The sequence below is a fragment of the Passer domesticus genome, chromosome 11 (assembly GCF_036417665.1).
Source record: "Passer domesticus isolate bPasDom1 chromosome 11, bPasDom1.hap1, whole genome shotgun sequence".
Lineage (NCBI taxonomy): Eukaryota > Metazoa > Chordata > Aves > Passeriformes > Passeridae > Passer > Passer domesticus.
The window spans coordinates 32,208,055-32,226,768 of NC_087484.1; the positions used below are offsets into that span (position 1 = coordinate 32,208,055).

Genomic DNA, 18,714 nt, shown 5'->3' on the forward strand with positions numbered 1-18,714 from the left:
AGGAAAAAGATCTTTGCTCACAAACAAACTGTGCCACAAACCCCATCCATGGGTCTTCCCACATAGCAGAAACACTTGACCATTCAGAAGCAAATTTAGAGCTTATTCACAGGGTGAGAACAAAAGGAAGCTTCCAACACAAAGGGTTTATTTATTTATTACAGTATTTATTCTGACTATCACTCATAACAAACTACAAACTACAAGCTATAAACTACAAACTACAAACTTCAAACAACAAACAACAACAAAGGCCTCCTCCAGGGCTAGTATCTCCTGTCGGCCATGAACTCCTGCGTGGCCATGATCAGAGGCGTCAGGGAGGAGGCTGGCTTGGCTGATCTTACAAATGGATGCTGCCCAAAGAGAAAAAGAAGCAATGAGCTTCTACTTTCCCCACAGCCTGAAGCAGGCTTTCTCTGGCTAGCAGAAAGATACAGAAAGGAGGGCATTCTGTGCACCTCTCTCTCCACATCCAGGACCTGCAGCCGCTTTGCCTGTTACCTGCAGAAGTTCCTGGGCAGACCAGCGCCTGTCCTCGTCCCTCTCCAGGCAGCAGTGCAGAAAGTCTCGCAGCCACGCCGACTGCTGCCTGGGCTTCTGCAGCTTCGGGGGGGCCCCGGTGCTTATCAGCTGTTGAACCTAGAGAAGAAGGAAATGCCACACTCTACCTGTCTCCTTCGCACCCCAAACTGCTCACACAGAGCCCATTGGACAAGCTCCACTCTGCAGTGGCACTTTACTCCCTGCCACAGGGTGGCAGATACCTTTCCTAGCCCTACTAAAACAACCCAAAGCCAGAGGCAGCCATAGCCAGTCCAGTAGGCAAAGGCTCTTGCCTTGACCACTCATTTCACTGGATGATGGAATCAGCAGCAGCTCCATCAGCTAAAGCACACTTTGCTTCTCTGAGCACTGACACAGCCTCTACAAGTGACATGGAAGACTGACTTTCATCTAACTCTTCTATTTCCAAGGATTATTCCATAAAATGCAGCTCAGCACTGCTCACTGCTCCCTTAGGCAAAGCTTCTGCCAAGCAAAAGGCATCCTGATTTTTAGGTCCTGTTCATGCACAAAAATGGCAAGGGGATGATCTGGCCAAGAAGCACGAGAGACTGTGCAGCCTGGAACCTATCATTTTCAGGTGTTGGCAAGCTTCCCAGGCAGAAGAATGGAAGCAGATTTTGTTGGGGTGACAGCAGTGTCTGAGAGCAGCTGCAGCGTACCGTGCGGGAGGTTTTCATCAGGTACGGAGGCGCTCCGTCCACCATCTCGATCCCCACGATGCCAAAGGACCAGATGTCCACTTTGGGGCCATAGGGCTTCCTGGTGAAAATTTCTGGCGCCATCCAGTAAGTTGTTCCAACAGCTGATCTCCGTTTGTTCTGCTCGGTGGTGAGCTGAGCAGCAAGGCCAAAATCAGCTGAGGAGGAAAAACCACTCTGATCAAGCCAGCGTGAATTAGGAAAGCAAACAAAAGAAATCCCCATTGTACCAATGTCCAAGAAGGCAGTGTGGAACCCAGCTGTAAAGGGGCCATACCTCAGGCCTGCAGCCAAGGAAATACGGAATTGGCCACTTAGCAAAACCCCCCAGTTTCAGGCAGTGGATTTTAGTCCCCTGAAGCTATTAGACTGTAACTGCCTTGCTTGGGAAGGGACACACACAACCCAAAGCCACCCCTGAGCCCTTCTTCCCAGCAACACTTCCCTGCACCTTGTGGCTGTGCTCTGTGCTTGCAGCAGGGCAGCCTGCACTGCCACAGGCACCACTGCAGGGAACTGGAGCCACCCAAAGGCAGCCCCACACCGCAGCCTGCCACGGCTGAGCCTGGCCAGCAACACCCACCCAACTTGACTGATCCATCCAAGCCCAGGAGAATGTTGTGGCTTTTGATATCTCGGTGGATCACTTGCTTGGAGTGCAGGAAATCCAGGCCTTGCAGGCACTGAGAGAGGAAAAAGAAACACGAGCCTAAGTGGACTTCATCCCACAGGCAGAAAAGTGGCACATCTGCAACACTGACTTCCTGGGGGATGGTGAGCCATGGCAGGACAGGCTGCTGGCAAGGGCAGGAGCCTGCTGCTCCACCACGAGAACAGCAGTGCCTTTCTAAGTGAGGATATGTTTGCTTCTGAAAGAGAAAGGGCAATTGTTCCTCTGGCCAGTGCCCTGCAAACACAGGCTGAAGGAGCCCTGCTGCAGTGGCTGTGCTCTCTGCAGCCAGACAGCAGTGGATGCTTTTGCAAACACCACTTTGGGTGCAAGGCTCTCCTTTGAGGCTGAGCTCTGGGAAAGTCCTGTGAGTATCTCTTCATCTTTGCCCCTTGCTTCACTTTGCACCACCAGCGCCTTTGCCCTTACAGGGAAGGAATGCAGCACACACAGGCTCCAGGCAAGTGTTTAGAGAGGCAAAGACAAACACACCAGAAGAAGGGCAGGGACACTGGCAGGCACTTCAGATGCTCTTGCTACTGCCAAGGACATAAGAGAAAGGCTTGGAAGATGAAATCTCTCCTCTCCTTATCACCCATTTGGAAGGACCATCCCAACCAAGCCATGGGAAGCACAAGTGCCATCCCTTACCTCCCGAGAGACAGTTGCTATCTCTCCTTCTGCCATGCGAGTCTCCCTGATGACATCATGTAAAGAACCTCCGTCCATGTATTCCATCACCAGCCAGAGTTCCTCATCCACCAGGTAGCTGAAAGGAGCAAACAGCCTGGAGATGAACGCACGCACTTACACAACCTGATGGATTCTTGTTTCTGTGTCTCTCTCAGAGGAACACAGGAGGAAGTGAGTAGTCATTCCCGACGCTCTGCAGGGCTTGAACTCTGAGCAGTCTAAAAGACAGCTCGGTATCCACACCAATGCAACAGGCCAAGGGAAATACAATAGACAGTGCTTTGTCAGCACTTCAGACACATGGAAAAAATCAAATCCCAAACCCAACAAAAAAAATGTGGAGAGAGGACAGGAACTTGGAGGCTGTTGGCTCAGTAAGACAGGGCCCAGTCCTGTCTTTGAAAGTGCCCTTCACACTAGGTATGCCAGGAAAGATGAATGCAGGCCCAATGCAATCTCCTCCCAAGACGCTGTAGATCAGCCCAAGAACAGGAATTAACAGCTCCATCCTCTTTTGCCAGCGACCAAAGGAGTGGTTGCACCTCTGGCTTGCAGGATGAGAATGACCTTTCATGGCAGGACAGCAGAACCACTCACCTGTCTACATAGTTCACAAGGTTGGCATTCTTACTGCCATGCATGACCTGGATTTCATTCAGGCACAGCTCGCTGCTGCTCTCTTGCAGGAGACTAATTTTCTTGATGGCCACCTAAAACAACATGGAAAGCCATGAACCAAAGAAGTCTGTGGCACAGGAGCACAAAGGGAACATGAAGACAGTGATTATGGGATGACAGTAGCCCCAGCTGGGCTGGGCCAAACTGCCTTGTGACTGGACATCAGACCCCATGCTTGGGCACCTCCCAGGACAGAGAGACAGATATCCTTTGCCTTGTAAACCTGGGAGAAACATGGTCTAAGCTCTCCACCTCAAAGCTCTAACAACACTCACTGTGCCCACTGTCTTACCCAGGACCTTCCTTTATCATCCCCATTGTCATTGACACACCTCTTGCAAGCAGGAATCGATTCTGTGCCAGTAGAAATGGAACAAAACTGCTGGGAAACCTTGGGCACTTCTAGGGGGCTTGATCATTACTCCAGCAACCACTGGCATTCTCCATTGCACAACTACAAAGCAAACTCTTACAGACATGACTGATAAAATGCTGTTTGTCCTAAAATCATCCTCAGGGTTATTCCCCATAAGAAACACAACCCTACATATTTCACGGAAAAAATGCTGTGATGATGAAAACATCATTAAGGACACCTCCAAAAAAGACAATCCAAGCACTTCCTCACTTCAGGAATTTGCATTTCGTTCCACTAAAATACTTTAATTCACACCACTGATATTTGCAATTACTGCCTGACTGTAAAAAGAAATAACCCATGCCTTGATCCTCTAGGGATGCACACCAGGCTCTGAGCAGGACTCAGGCCCTTGAGACACTCCTTGCAGACCTTGCTCTCTCTAAGCACAGATCCCAAGGGCAGCACTGCAGGTGGCTGCAGAACTGCCAGCATGATTTCCATGTATTGGCTAACAGCCAGAAACGAGAATTCAGGAACGCTGCAGCCCCAAAGAGCAGTGCCATGCTCTGAGACACCACCTGGGCACGTAGACCCAGCCCTGTGTCCTCCTCTGAACGATGCCGCTTGGCCTCCTTGCATCCCCTGGGGCAGCTGAGAAGGACAAAATCTGTCCCCACTGTATTTGGCAGGCAGACACTGCTCTGCACTCCATTTGCCTTTGCAGCAAAGCTCCACTGGCGAGCCAAAGCTCAGCCACAGCTCACAGCAGAGGGGAGGGTACTCGAGAGCTGCAGAAGCTGCGGCGCTGCTTGAGGCTTACCTCTTCTCCTGTGGCAGTCTCCACTGCCATGCACACAGTGCCGAAACCCCTAGAAACAAAACAGCAGCAGAGAAAGAACAAGTCCTTTAGTCCCTGCTAGTGCAAAACACTGCAGTCCAACAGGAACAAAGTCCTGGAGCAAAGAGTAAATGGAACATGACAGATTCTTCTCTGGGTCTTTTCTCCCTTTTCTCTTTCTCTAGCTGTGCATGTGTCGGATTTTTCCAGGAATATGCCCGTTGGGTCTTCTTACACCTCTCCTTGGAGTCTGTCTGCCAAACTCAAGCACTACCACTCAGGCTTTTCTGAGAAGCCTGAAGCCATGTAACAGCCATTGGAGGAAAGCCTCTAGACACAGATCCCTTCTCCAGCTTGCAAGGAAAGTAGTGTCCAGCCACAGCCATAGCAGGCAAAGGCTTCCATTGCTGCACACAAATGGAGAAATCCTCAAAACACAGGGTCCTTAGGCAGCTATGTTCTGGGTCCAGAGCCATTGGCAGCTGCTTCTCTTCGATGCAACAGACACTGGAAGGACTCCACTTTTCTGGCGACTTCTTGTACATTTGGCTTCTGTTCTGGGGTGACGTTATGATGCTTGTTTCCCCAGTCATTTGTTCTGTTTATGCTGGATGTTATATTCTGTGCCTCCAAGACGGGATCAGACAGTAGGGGCCAGGAGAAGAGGGAGCACAGAGTTTTGTTATCAGCTGCACTCTCCCCCGCAGTCTGCTGGAACACAGAACTCCAGTGTTGTGGTCTGGGCACAGATGGGGCCACACACCACACTCCTTTTGCTTTTTAGTTAGTTTAGCTAGCTAAGGTAGTCTGAGTTTCGCCTTTAGTGTTTTTCTTTCCCTTTTCTTGGAGCCATTCGAACCTGCTCCAGACTGGGACCCAGCAAAACACCGAGAGCTCACACTTTGTAGCCCACCAGGGCCTACTCTGCAGCCTTTCCCAGCACTGGAGAATGACAACCCCCAGGAGAGACTTTCTGAACTTGCCATCTCTTCAGAGCAGCAAATGAGTTTTGTCATCCGGTATTGTTCATTTTGTGTGCTGGGGAGTGATTTCCCTGTTAAATAAACAATTTCTTTCCACTTCTGTCTGAGGAAATTATTCCCAAACTGGCTGGGGGCAGTGGCCATGTGGGTTTGCTTTTAGGAGGGGCCCTTTCTGGAGGTTTCCTCCAAAATTCGCCCTAAACCAGAACACCTGGTACAGAGAAAATGTTGCAAATCAATCCCATCTACAGTCAGCAGAGCTGGCTTTCAAAGGGAATAGCTTGGTGGATTCTTTGCAGCAAACGCCTAAACCCCACAGGATCCACGAGGAGTCTGCCATCAGGCAGATGATGCCTTTTCCTCTAGAGTGCATTGCCACTGGGCATGCCCCTGAAACTTTGTCTTTTGCCACCGCAGCCACAAAAGAGAGCTGCTTCTTTCATTGCTGCTTTTGGCTTCTAGACTAGGTGGTGGTCATCCTGACTACTGAATTTTATTTGCAGCAAAATATTGGAAAGAAATGTTACTGAGAGCTGTTCCCTGACAGCTGTCAGCTGCTAGCTTGACCTTTGAGACAATGAAGTTTCTCCTCCTTTCATTCCCACGTATTCTGTATTCTTTTGAGACACTCAAAAATTATTTCTCCTATGAAAAGCGGCAAACAGGTGCAAACACACTTGAGGGACAGGAGAGCTGCCAGGTGCCGCTCTTTGCCGCAGACAAGACATTGCCAGCATCCAGGTGTCTTGGCTGTGCTTTCACAACACAGCTATAAATGCTGGCCAGCATTGAGAGATCACCTGGCATCATCTTAACGCAGTGTCTGAACAGCTTTGGAACTTGCCTGATGTCACTCTGGGGAGATGGGACACGAGCAAAACACACTGCCCCTCTCTTTGAAGAAGGAACTGTGGCTGCACTCACCCTTTGCCAAGAATTTCCAGTTCTGTGTATTTAGCCTCAGGATCTCCCTCGCTCACCAGCATCTCTGTAAAAATCCCAAGGACAGATGCTCACTTCAAAAGAGATCCCACCCTTCATCAGATCACAAAGGCAGCCCCACTCTCCGGGACACTGGGCCCTCTCAACTCAGTCAGTCGGGAAACAACAACACCACTGCACCAGCACCACCTCAAAAACAGCAGCAGCAAGACAAGCAGCCCTGCAGCACAGATGGCCAGCACTAAACTAAAAGCCTAAAGTAAAATCTAAGCACACAGAGAAACAGTCAGAGGAGACAGGGATCAGAAAACTCTAACCAAGAGAAGTGATTGTTGTCTATAAACATTAAGGGCAGCAGGAAAAACAAAACCTTCCTGTTCTTGGCAATGAACACTCTGCGACATTCAACACAAGCTTTCATCCTTGCAAACATCAAAGGCATCTTGGGTTCTGGAATCAATTTTTGTCATCAGCTGCCCTCTCCAGAACAGGAAGAATATTGCAAAGTGCTTCCAGCAGAGCCCAGATCTCCAGCTTTAAGCAGGACTTTGCCTAAACAATGCCCTTCAGCCTTTCAGGAGCAGCAGCTCATGTTATAAGCTACTGTGATGGCCTTAGGAATGAGGTCCCTCAGCCTTTAGGACAGGCTGAGTGCTGAAGATGACCTTGGCCGTGCCCACAGCAGCTGGGCCCCGCAGGAGCTCCTTGAGGCCTACTCATTCGCGAGGTCACAGCCTCCTGCTCAGCCAGAAACAATCTCTGCTTGGCCTTTTGCCTACAGGGAAGCTCAGGCAAAGCCAAACCAGGCCGAGCTGCTCTCAGAGGCAGGAGCAACACCCCGCTGATCCCTCACCACCTCAGAGCACAACAACAGATCCTGTGTGGAGGAGGCCTCAGGACCTGGCACTCAGCTGAGCAGGAGGTGGGACAGCTCATGCCGGCACACGCGCACACAAGGCACTGCTCCGGCACACAAGGATCACAAAGGACCTACTCAGCATGGCCAGGCACTTGTCCTCTGTCCTCTCTCGCTGCTGCTCTCTGCTGCCAGACGAGCTGGTCGTGCTCCAGGTGCACGAGCTGCTCGTGCTTGAGCTTCCAGCCTGGGCACTGGAGCCTTCTCCCGAGCCTTCAGCTGCAGCTCGTGCAGGTGCCAGGACAGAGGAGATGGAGCTCTGGGACAAGAAATGAATTTGGGTCACAAATGAGCCTGGCAGAGATGCCCCCATTCCATTTCAAATGCAAGCCCCTAGGAAGATGCTGCTGGCCACACCCAGGGCTCTTCACCTCTCAGCTTGTGCAGCCCGCTTCAACAGCTCAAGGCACAAAATCCAAAGGCTGCTTTTACATGACGGACAAAATGACACCAAAGACGCTGCTACCCAAAGCGGGCACTTACTGGTGTTGTTTGCTCCGGCCGTGGGCTGACCGCAGGGCCAGGTTCATCGGCACCTTCATCCTCTTCAGCCTCTTCCTCAGGTACAGAGGCAGCCAGAGCAGGTGCTGACGCTGCCCTTGTGCTCTGTGGACAGACAGCAGCATGAGGGATAGGAAAGAACCTGTCATTCACCACCTTACCTATATTCAGCTACAGGCCCTGCTGCAGCTCAGCTCTTCCTTTAGCTACTGACTTTAGCTGCTCTGTGGGGAGGGCCAGGTCCCTGCTGGGGACAGTGCCTCCTCGTATCCTGCAAGCTTGTGAACTGCATCTTTGCACTGCTCTCCTCACAGGGGACAGGGAGCCTGCACAGCCACTGGCCACCAAGGGCCTCACCTGTACCCCAGGAGCATCCAAAGACATCCTAATGCTACCTCTTGTCTCTTACTAAGACAAATTCACAGCCCCTTTCAGAACAGTAGGAAGCTGCTGCATAAACAATCCAAGTTCCACTCTGCTTTTCCAAGCTCCACTGACTGGGGGAAGGGCCGGAAAGATTCCGGCCTCCAGCATCTTCAGCCAGGCACAGGAGGTGCTGTCTGATCAGAAACTTGCAGCTATGCTTTGCTCCAGCCACAGCACGACCCAGAGATGCTACTTACTGATGCTGGATGCTCAGGCCCTGCAGTGGCAGCAGGCGCAGTTTGGGGAGCATCTTCCTCCCCTCTGGCCTCTTCTGCAGGAAGACACGCAGCCAGAGGATCCTCCGAGGTTGGTGTTGGGCTCTGCAGACAGACAGCAGCGTGAGGGACAAGTGACCTTTTCTATGTTCAGCTCTAGACCCAGATGCACTAAGGAGAAATCATCTGCAGAGAAATGGGATTCTAAGTTGTTCCCACTGAAGTAAAATGGGACAATTAGAGGGGACTGCACTCTCTTGTGCAGGGGAAATTCCGTCATGGCTTAAAGCACCAAGCAACCCCACTTCCAGCTGCTTAAAAGCTCTGAAAAGGAATTGGAGAAAACAGCCTGGGCTCCTCCTGCTGCTGCTGCTCTTGCTGCAAAGGGTCTGGACTGTAGTTTCATTCATCCAACCAGGCTGGCACTGGACTGCAACACGCCCAGCTCACAGCTTGCTCCACAATTGTCAAATGCTACCAAGGCCAGAGACTTCTTTCCCACTCACCCAAAGACTGGATTCTCTCCAGGCACGGGTGATGTGACCTGCAACACACAAGGGAAAAACAACCAGATGCTGTAAGAAAACTGCCTGTGCTGGGCAAGCCCACAAAAAGTCAACCCAAAGACAGAGCATTCTGCTTTCACTACATCACTCCAGCTGCAACCCCTGTGTCACACAGCAAGCAAGTCAACAGCACAAAATATTGCCTGGTGTCTACCTTCTGTCCTCTGTGGCCACTCAACCCACAGAAACTTGAGACTCAGAAAGGCCCAGTGGTTCTGTAACAATGACTGCTTCTGCCCCACCCCACCCAGCAGGAGCTACAGCTCCTCCCTTTCCTGTGCTTCAGTTTTCTCAAGAGATTGCATGCAGCAATTGCCATGAGCTCACTGAAAACCTTTCCCCGGAAAAGCTTCACCCAAGTGCCCCTTAGCCAGGGTGGCAATTCTATCGTGACACAGCACGGGAACAGCTCCAGGGTTCGGGAGCATACAAGAACTCCTCTGAAATGTCTATCTCAGAGGCCTTTTCCAAGCTGATTCTGTGACTTCATCACAGAACAAATGGCTCTTTTAGTGTGCAGGAAATGTCAAGGTCCACAGGCACATGCTGGGATGAGGGAATGCAGACAAGAAGACTTGAACTGAGGGACATTCCCTCAGTCCTGGAGAGCAGTGCACAGCTTTTACAAGGAATCCTGACAAGCTCTCCCACTCTTCCTATCTTGGAAGTTGTCTTCCTTGAGCCAGTAAACTGAGGAGACTAAACTCCATAGCCACAGGCTGTGCCACAGGAGGAGTGAAGCCCCTGCAGGCCACATTACAAATGCTGCCCACTCCCCACTGGCTAGAGACACCCCTCTCTTAGCTGGAGCTGTTGACAGCGGCTTTACCCAACCAAAGGCCTCTTTGTGGCATTTTGGTTTCCATATGCTGCAACATCTACTTACGTGCCAGGTGGGTGAGAAAGTACCCAGAATAAGCCACGGAAAAAGCTGCGCAAACTGCAGCACACACTCCCTCCATGGCTTGAGCAGCGCTGCTCAAGTCTGTACCAGACAACGCCTGTGGGAAAAACCAAAAATATTCCGAGTCCTGCTGGCAGAGACCTCGTCGATCAGCAGGTTCCGCCTGCAGTGAGCGTGCCACAGAGCTGCTCTGCACACTGAGCCCTTCCGGGCCTCAGCACAGCAACTTTGCCTTGACAACGCCGGGATGCGACTGCTGACATCACAATAGCAGCCGCCCTAGGCTGGATTGTGAATTCTTGCATAGAACCAGACCTGCTCTACACCTAATGCCAAAAAAATCCTGCAAAGTTTTCCTCTGCTACAAAGCAACACAAAAAGCCCTCCTAGTCCATCACCTGTTGCTCAAGGCATGTAAGAGTAGAAACACACTTAGCCCCTAGAGCCCACACTGAGAAGCTGAGCACTGAGAAGGGACCAGGATGTGAGGAGCCGCAGTAGTGGTCTTTGACCACTATTTCTGCTGAGCAAAAACCAGAAAGCTTATTCCTTTGTTCTAGAAATCAGAAAACAAGGAGAAGCACTGCTTTAATTACATTTAGAGGTTTTTCCTAGGTACAGAGACATGGCCATGGATCTTTCTGTATATATATATTTTATTTATATATACACATATATATATATATCTATATATATGTATGTGTATTATATTATTGAATACTATATATTCAAAACATTTTACATCATAGCCATGGGAAATGGCATTCCCACAGCAGGGAAATGCCATGACAGAAAATGCAAGGAGGATCGTTCTGTATGACTCACTCTAGCAGGGAGGCCTTGGGACCAAAGCACCACCACCATTTTTTCCCCCATTTTTCTCCTTCCACAGTATTAGTCAGGAGGCGGGGCTGAGATGGGGGGCACGGAAGTGACAGCTTTGACACACAGCTGAAACCATCAGGGCCAGTGTGGCATGTGGGACTGTTTTTCCACTGCAGCAGAACCAGGCAAGCCAGAGTGGTGACACCGATCCCAAGTGAGTCCAGCCAAGCCAAGTGGAGCCCAGCAGGGTGGTAGGAAGAGGCAGCAAAGCGGCAGATCTCATTCCCACACACATGCCCAGCATGGCAGACTGATGGCAGTGGCAGTGCCAAACAGAGCTCTGCAGGGACAGAGAGACACCCATCACCATCGCCACTGCCACCATCCCTGCTGCAGAGAGGGAGCAGGAGACTGCCACTGCAGGTGCACAGCTCCTCCAGGCAGCACCAGCAGCCCCCATCTACCATCAGAACCATTCTGTAAACCCTGGCCATCCTGTCTTTGTTCCAGGGGCCCCATGTAACACTTCACCTTTGTTGCTTAAGCCATTACTCCTTTTGCACTATTTTCTTCTTATTGTTGTGCACTGCTTTTTATTTCCTCACTACATTATAACTCTAATAGTTTTAACCTCTCATTTATTGTTTTCTCCATTGACCCTTTCCATTGTCATGGAGAAGGAGAGAGAGGAGAGGCTTTACAAGGACTACCTCAAGAAGAGGACATAGAATGGAGGGAAGGCCTTAGAAAGAATAAACAACCCTCATGCTGCTGCTTTTGCAAGGAATAAATATCCAAGTTTCTTAATATCCAGCCACAAATCTGTGGAGTCTTGACAGCCAAGAAGCGCAGGAACCTGGACACCTTCTTGTGAGAGACTAGAGGAGATTGCTGGCTCAACACTTTTCACGGGCTTGTATGTGGGGAAGGGGCAGATCAAGCCTTGCTCTGGTGAGGCCATGCCCCACTCAGCACGCCCCACACCCCCAGGCCTGTATCCCAGCCCAGCAGTGGCCACTGATCCCTGGCACACCAGAGGCAATGCTCCACACCTGTGTCTGGAGCCCCTAACCCAGCTCCTAAATGGCCAGGTGAGTGGGAGCCCCATGTGGGGGAAGGCCCCAGGAGAGCCAAAGGCTATTTACCTTGGGATATGTGGCCACCACATGTCTTGACCCTACCTCTTCTTGGAATTTCTATCAGCTGAACACCACTGGAACCTGGAGTGATAGCTATGTTGGTTCTTTTCTGTCATTCTCTTTTTCTCTTTCTTCTCCCTTTTCCCTCCTCTCAGATTTTTGAAAATAACTTAAAATGTAACAGGTTTAGTAATCTAAATGTAAATTAACTTACAGAGATTATAAGTTGAATGGGCTAAATTAATGCTTCATAGAATATTTTATGTTGATTGAATCCTGCTCTAAATTATTTTTGGCTTTAAAGTTCTCTTATTTTCAAATGTTGCCAGTGAAGGGTTTTGATGTTGTTCCGAACTCTTGAGAACATCTCGTCAGTATTTCTCCTGCTTTTCTAACTTAGAGTACATGAACAAGTTTAAATCCTTTTAAAGTATCTCATAGAGCAATGTTTTTGGAGGCTTGCATTTTAATTGGCACAGCAAGCAGGGTACTCTTGAGGTGAGATGGGCCTTTTATACAGCATTAACTGTTCATGACATAATAAAGGAGAAATAAATTGTCAGTCAAAGCTGCTCTTTTCTGGCAGAAAAGTAATAGAATCCCACGCAGAAACTGATCTGAACTGCTCTCCACTGACACACTTGCTAAAAGCTTATATAGAAAGCTTGTCCAGCCCTAAAGAGAGATGGGGATGGAGAGAAACTAGCACCATCCACAGTTACTTGTGGAGAAACATGAAATTTGGTAGAAGAAAATTAAAAATTCCCAGTAAAGGACCATGCCTGGTATGCATATGCATGGAGGTTTGACTCAGAGCTGTATGGTGCCCATCATCTGGAAAAGGAGCTGCATCAGCTGCAAATTGCTGAGCCTGAAACAATAGCCAGCCTCAGGCCAGAGCAGGAATTGAATGCCAGGATGAAGCCAGCCCCCAAACCATGAGAAACCAGTGAAACACGCTCTTCCAAAGCCAAAGAGCTTTAGAGTTGCAATTCAACACTGCTGGGGAAGGCCCGGAAGCAGTGTTTTCCGTAGTCCAGGAACAGCCAGGCCTTCCTGACTGCAAGGTCAGCCCCACAGCCCTTGGGAGGGCTTTAGTGCCTCAAAGTCCAACCCCGCCCCTCACCCTAAACTCTCCCCACCCCTATAAAATACAGAGGCAGGATGCCCCGAAAATGATGTCACCTTCCTCTGCTCCCTGGAGGAGAGGTTCGGCTCTGCAAAGCCAATCTTCTTCCCTCCTCATCCCAAGCCCTGCTCACTGATAAAGAAGGAATTCACTTACCAGGATGCAGTGTCTGCAGTGATACCTCATTCTGCAACAGAAGTGGTTGAACTACACGGGAAAATAAGCAATGATCGCAAAGAAAGGGAAATGGAGAATGTTTTGCGAATTTGGATTTGGGGGAATGAAATAGAACTTTTGGAGAAGGAAGCACATGGTGAAAAGCGCTGGTCTTTTGCTCAGGGAACAACTTGTGGTATGAAAAGTTTGGACCCCTTGCAGAGGGGGGAACCCCATACAATGCATGAGAAACAGCTAATGCCTGTTGACCTTCTTCTGTGTTATTGTAAGTTATTTCAACATTCAAGGATCAAAACTGAGAAAACAAAATCTTGGCACCACCTCCAAAAAGTTATGGTTGTTGATAGAAGGTGGTGGATTGAAATATCCCTAGAGGCTCTCTGGAAAGAAAATGGGGATTAAATGGGGACTCAGTTTCCCCGGATTCTTAATGAAGCTTTGCAAACTGCTCCTGCCCTGCCTCCTTCTGGCAGCCCTGGCTATTGAGCCTTGTCTGCCACCAAAGGCTGGAAGCCGAAATGCTGCTGCTAGAGCATAACCCTTAGGAGAAAATGCTTTTATCATCGTGCAAGTTTGTTGTTTTGGTCTCACTAACAAGCCTGAATGTTCAAGAATGTCCTCACTAGTCAGGAGACTGGGTGTGCATCCAGACCCGGAAAGGAGAGCCACTTAACCAGAAGTGGAAAGGACTTTTGATCCCATGGCTGTGAGATTTACAGCTGGACACTCCTAAATTATGTGATTAAAGTTAGCTCTGGACACATGGAATTGTATTGGACAGTCCAGTAAATGTAACTCTGCTGCAGATAAAGCTGCAATGGAACATTTCTAAAGTGAAAAACATTAAATGTTTTCTCTTTCTGCCCATTTCCAGAGCAGTGTCCCTGGTATGGCAGCAAGGCTGTTTGTTCCTGAATTAGTCAACCATCCTAGCAGGACCATGTACCTAATGACTACAATAGCAAGTATGGCTTTGAGTGCCAGAGGGGTAAGAGACCAAGAAAGAAAAGAGAGCCATGTCTGTAGGAGTGTGCACCCTAATGGCAGAGTGGCAAAACTAGCCTTTGTCCCCCAGAAAAGAAAAGAAGGCCAGAAGTTTCTCTCAAGGATTAGGTGAAAAGCCACCTCATGGGACCTCAGGGACTTCACCAAATACTTGAGGACATCTAATTGGATAGAAGCCAAAAAGTCCCGCTTGATCCATCAGGGAGAAAAAGAAGAGAAGAAAAGAGCTAAGTGCTTTTGTGAAGTGTTTTTACCAGGAGCAGACCTCTGCACCTGGCTCGAGTTTTTCTCTTTGTTATTATGCCTTTTATTAAACCTTTTTGTTTCTAACACTGCAGCAGAAGTCATCCTGCTTATTTTATGCCCCCAAAGTAATAGATAAGCTGTCCTTGGGTGTATTATATTTCTTTTGAGGGCTTATGAGACCTGGCTAAGAAAAAGAAACATAATAGAGCAGAGCTGGGCAGCAGCTGGGGGTACTACAGTGCACTCACAGCCACCTGCCAACGCAGCTAGCCAAAACTAAAACAAGCAAACAGAAGCAAAACCAAACAGACCAACCCTCAAATAATTTTAAAAAATAAAATTAAAAAAAAAAAAGAAAAAAAAAAAGAACAACCAAAAACCCAAACACTACAGGTGCTTGGCCTAATAGCCTGGTTACTAATAACCTAAGAAAACAACTATTAAAGATGACACCTGGGACACCAGCTGGCCAGAGCCAATTCCCAGCTATCCCATAACTTGCCTTTCTGTGCAAACACAGAGGTTTCAGTTGCCCACCTTTCAGAGAGAGGAGCCTGCCAGACCAGGTTGAACATTCAGCAATGTCTACTTGAATGATCTCAAGCTTCCAGTCCAGAAGCCCAAGCTTATGAAGTGTGATTCTTCCTTTAATTTCCTAGATTCAAAACTGATTCTTCAGATCTACACATGAGACAGTTCTCCAGATCTATTGAGGACATGAATGATTTGGAAAGCAAACTAAGGAACAAGGCAAACCCCCAAATTTTATAGGGCCAGGGAGAAAATGCTAAGAGGAAAAAGGGCAATTGTGTTTTTATTCCATCCTTATTAGCTATAACCTGCAATTGCTGTGGGGTAGTTATGAGTTTATTCAGGTTGACAACTTGAGTCAAAAGTTTATTTCATTCCTGAAGCTGCAGACTTGAAATGCTTCAAGTTCTTACATCCCAGGGGAATCCTGTATGCAAAATACTTGAAAACACATTTTTTATCAGAAAGAAAAAGAGATTTAAGCATCGTTGCAAGTGTTTTATATATTCATAGAAATCTCAAACTACTAGGTTAATTCCTGAGACTATTTTTATCTTTTGCTCTTGTGCTTATTGTTGTCTTATTCCATATTCTCTTACTACTTGTAACCCACACTAATCCTATCTCACTGCATGCAATAACAAAGCAAAGAATTACCTAAGGGATGAAAAGAAGGCATTCCTCACTATCTTGCATAAGGATGAAAACGGAACATTTCAGGGACTTCAACAACTCATTTCTCTGAATAGGAGCAAAGAAATAAAAGGCAGCAAGCTTTAACCACTCCACAAATTCCAGCTCAAGTAAGAAGCTCACAGAGGGCACTAAGGCAGGGAGACATGTGGACATGTGCACACCATCACCTCATCTGACAAAAATGAACCTGTTTCACAGCACCAGGCAGTTCATAGAGCCAAACTCCTTCCCCAGCCCCATGGGAAAGCAGTGTCAAGGCACAGGAACCGGGAAGTGTCCCAGGGTGCAGAGATAATGCTGGCAGCATTTGAGCCAGCAGCACTGGCTCAGACACACTGAAGTTCACCTGTGAAGAAACTGTACAGCAGCTTCTTCACACTGCTAAGTTTCATGGGGCTGGCTGTATTTTTCACAACAGCCACTTCAGTACAGGACAGGTGTAGTGAAAAGTTCTGGAGTTCTGTTTCCTCTCTTGTAAATTCCTATTTCTCTTCTTCTTTAGGACACCCACAACTTGAGAGACCTCAGGAGGCAACATTGTATTGCAAGCAGTTCCCAAAGTGAGCTTGTAAAATATGCTACATGGGGATTTCAAAACTCTGTATTTCCAAAAACTGTTATTTTTCTGGTTAAAAATGCCTGTCAATTAAAAAGCTTAAACTTGGCCCGTTTTAACTATAGAGGAGAATACTCTCTGTCCCAGACCATCACCCAAACACACCCTTGCTTGGATACAGCTCTCGGACCTTTTGGGTAGCTTGACAACAGAATTCAAACATCCAAGAACAGGGGTACAAATACAAATCCTTATGTAAACATCTGGAAGCAACTAGGAAGTTGCTGGGTTGTTCTCATTCTGTAGGAAGAATTAACACAGCAGTAATAGAAATCACCTTTCTCCAGAAGCAGCTCTCACAGCTAGCACACTTCAGACTGCACCACAAGCAGTTCCTAGGTGTGGAATCTAGTTGTTACATGCCACCAATAGCATGTGAAACTGCTGCAGGAAAACACCACAGACACTTTTTCTTCTCTTTTTCTTTCAGTTCCAAAGGGAGTCATAAAACCTGGCTGGCTGCCTGGGTAGCTGTGTTAACACTGAAAACACTGACCAGCAGAAATGAATGCAATCACACCACTACAATCTTCCACGGAGGAGGGCAATCCTACAGATCAGTATATGGTCAAATTTGCCCCGAATTCTCATCATGTCCATCTACTCTGAATACCCTTACTTGGGATTTTTGTTTCTCAGCCATCACAGAACTGACAGCTGAGAAAGAGAGAAAGAAACATGAACAGTCCTTGGGTAAGGGCAATACTGGATTGTCAGGAACTAAAAATAGTTGATAGCATCTGTATCAGGCATTGTTTTTTTACTCTCTACCAGTGTCCATTTCAGGTATCCTGATAGTATGATTTAGGATTTTGAAGCTAAATACAATGGCTGCAATTTGAGAGGCCTACAAAAAATAAAACCTTATCAGACTGGTTTTTCCCCTAGGGACAGGTGCAAATTAGAAAATGAAAGGGCCTAGAGATAATTTTAGAAAAATATAGTATTTGCATCAGATTCTAAGGGGATAGAGATATTTGAGCAGCAAGGAAATGTTCCCAGAAATGTTTGTCTAGCCTGAAGAGACCAGCTAGCCAGAGGAACGTGAGAGAGCCACTTCTTTTAAAATGTGTACATTACTGAATGCAAGATCCATTGGCCATTTCAGCTTCTATTTGCAACAAAAAGTAAGATATTAACTTGTGTTTATGACGACTATAATTGGACTTCAATGTTGTTGAGACACTCCCAGAGCAAAATACAAAGAAACTGCATTCCATGTTAGTAAACGCAGCATTTACAGTAGCAACTAAATAGTCCTATCTCAGAGTTAAATGTTCAGTTCTTCATAAATGCAGTACCTAAACCAGTTAACTCCCACCTACACCCCAGACATCCACCTATACCTGCTTGTGTAAATTGTATTTTCCACTCCACTCCCTGGCCCTTGTCTCAGCACAGCCCTCAAGCCCTCAACCAGGCACAAGCCAACTTCTCACCAAGCAGCTGTTGGTAATTACCTGAGCACCTGTCCCACCCACAGCAGCTGTGCAGGTCCCTGACTGCTGGGAGAACAGGCTTGAAATGCAGACCCCACCCCCCATCACCACGAGAGAAAAAAAAAAATTATTACAACCTTTCTGAACAATTTCAAACTAGTAAAAGATTAGGACATAGAGAGACTTGTCTATTCCCTTCAAGAAAAAGTTTATATCCTTCTCTGTGAAGGGAAGACAGGGCTTTTTGTTGAAGCAGAAGCATGTTTTATGAGCCCACTTTCCTTCCTCGTTTGTCCCTGCTCCCCACGAGGCCACTCACTAGGCATATATAGAAATACCTGTGTCTGAAAACACATCTACATGAGTGCATGACTTGCACTGCAGCAGTTGAAGGCATTGTTTTTATTGCACAAAGATCACAAACCTCTTCTAGAAGAAGTGCAGAGTTCTTACTAAGGAGCTGTAAGAACCCTGCCAGCACATCTGCTGCTAAAGCAACAATTCCAGCTTTGCAGTGGCTTAAGCGGGCTGAGACAGAAGTGTTGCTCCATCAATGCATAAGCCACAACAAAGCAGTGGGGACAAGCCTTTGTTCCAAGTTTGACTGAAGCTTCGGGAAGCAGGTTTGCCTGCAGAGGGCACACAGAAGCATGACACCTTTGCCTCCTGTGCACCTACAATTTCTACACCATCATTATCACTGCTCGGGTGACTGAGCAAGCTGACAGTGTGTGTCAGATTGTCTGTCGTGTACAGAAAGTCACAGAAAGAAGAAGGGAGGGAGAAAACAGGGAAGATGACAATGCAAAAGATGTTGAAGGAGTGTGGCAAGGATTGAGGATTAAGAGACAGAAATAAGAGGAGACCATACCCCTTAGCTGTCAAGTGCTGAGGGGAAACTGCAAGTACTTGCATATTTGAGCTCACCACCTGGACTTGCATGCCTTGTC

At 47.9% G+C, this 18,714-nt stretch overlaps 1 protein-coding gene and 2 long non-coding RNA genes across 7 annotated transcripts; 1 reads left to right on the forward strand and 2 right to left on the reverse strand.

Moving 5' to 3' along the window:
• Positions 1 to 179: 179 nt before the first annotated feature.
• Positions 180 to 8,359, reverse strand: LOC135278323 (serine/threonine-protein kinase PAK 3-like). 3 transcript variants are annotated; one of them, XM_064384881.1, is made up of 8 exons: positions 7,428 to 8,359; positions 6,416 to 6,479; positions 3,229 to 3,341; positions 2,590 to 2,707; positions 1,852 to 1,951; positions 1,230 to 1,426; positions 505 to 642; positions 180 to 356 (listed from the first exon to the last, which is right to left on the reverse strand). In XM_064384881.1, exons 3-8 carry the CDS (start codon positions 3,270 to 3,272, stop codon positions 267 to 269), a joined length of 687 nt encoding a protein of 228 aa, XP_064240951.1. In that variant the 5' UTR covers positions 3,273 to 3,341; positions 6,416 to 6,479; positions 7,428 to 8,359; the 3' UTR covers positions 180 to 266. The 3 variants fall into 3 exon arrangements, with proteins under 3 accessions (XP_064240951.1, XP_064240949.1, XP_064240950.1); XM_064384879.1 differs by having other exon boundaries at positions 4,491 to 6,479; XM_064384880.1 differs by lacking the exon at positions 7,428 to 8,359 and adding an exon at positions 4,491 to 5,216 and having other exon boundaries at positions 6,416 to 7,362.
• A 114-nt stretch (positions 8,360 to 8,473) lies between these two features.
• LOC135278597 (uncharacterized) lies at positions 8,474 to 10,146 on the reverse strand. The gene is made up of 3 exons (XR_010346049.1): positions 9,944 to 10,146; positions 8,998 to 9,035; positions 8,474 to 8,596 (listed from the first exon to the last, which is right to left on the reverse strand). It is a non-coding gene; the product is annotated as an uncharacterized LOC135278597 (long non-coding RNA).
• A 98-nt stretch (positions 10,147 to 10,244) lies between these two features.
• LOC135278325 (uncharacterized) lies at positions 10,245 to 14,573 on the forward strand. 3 transcript variants are annotated; one of them, XR_010345842.1, is made up of 3 exons: positions 10,245 to 11,209; positions 11,467 to 11,877; positions 14,106 to 14,573. It is a non-coding gene; the product is annotated as an uncharacterized LOC135278325 (long non-coding RNA). The 3 variants fall into 3 exon arrangements; XR_010345840.1 differs by having other exon boundaries at positions 11,467 to 14,573; XR_010345841.1 differs by having other exon boundaries at positions 10,245 to 11,000; positions 11,467 to 14,573.
• The last annotated feature ends 4,141 nt before the right edge of the window (positions 14,574 to 18,714 follow it).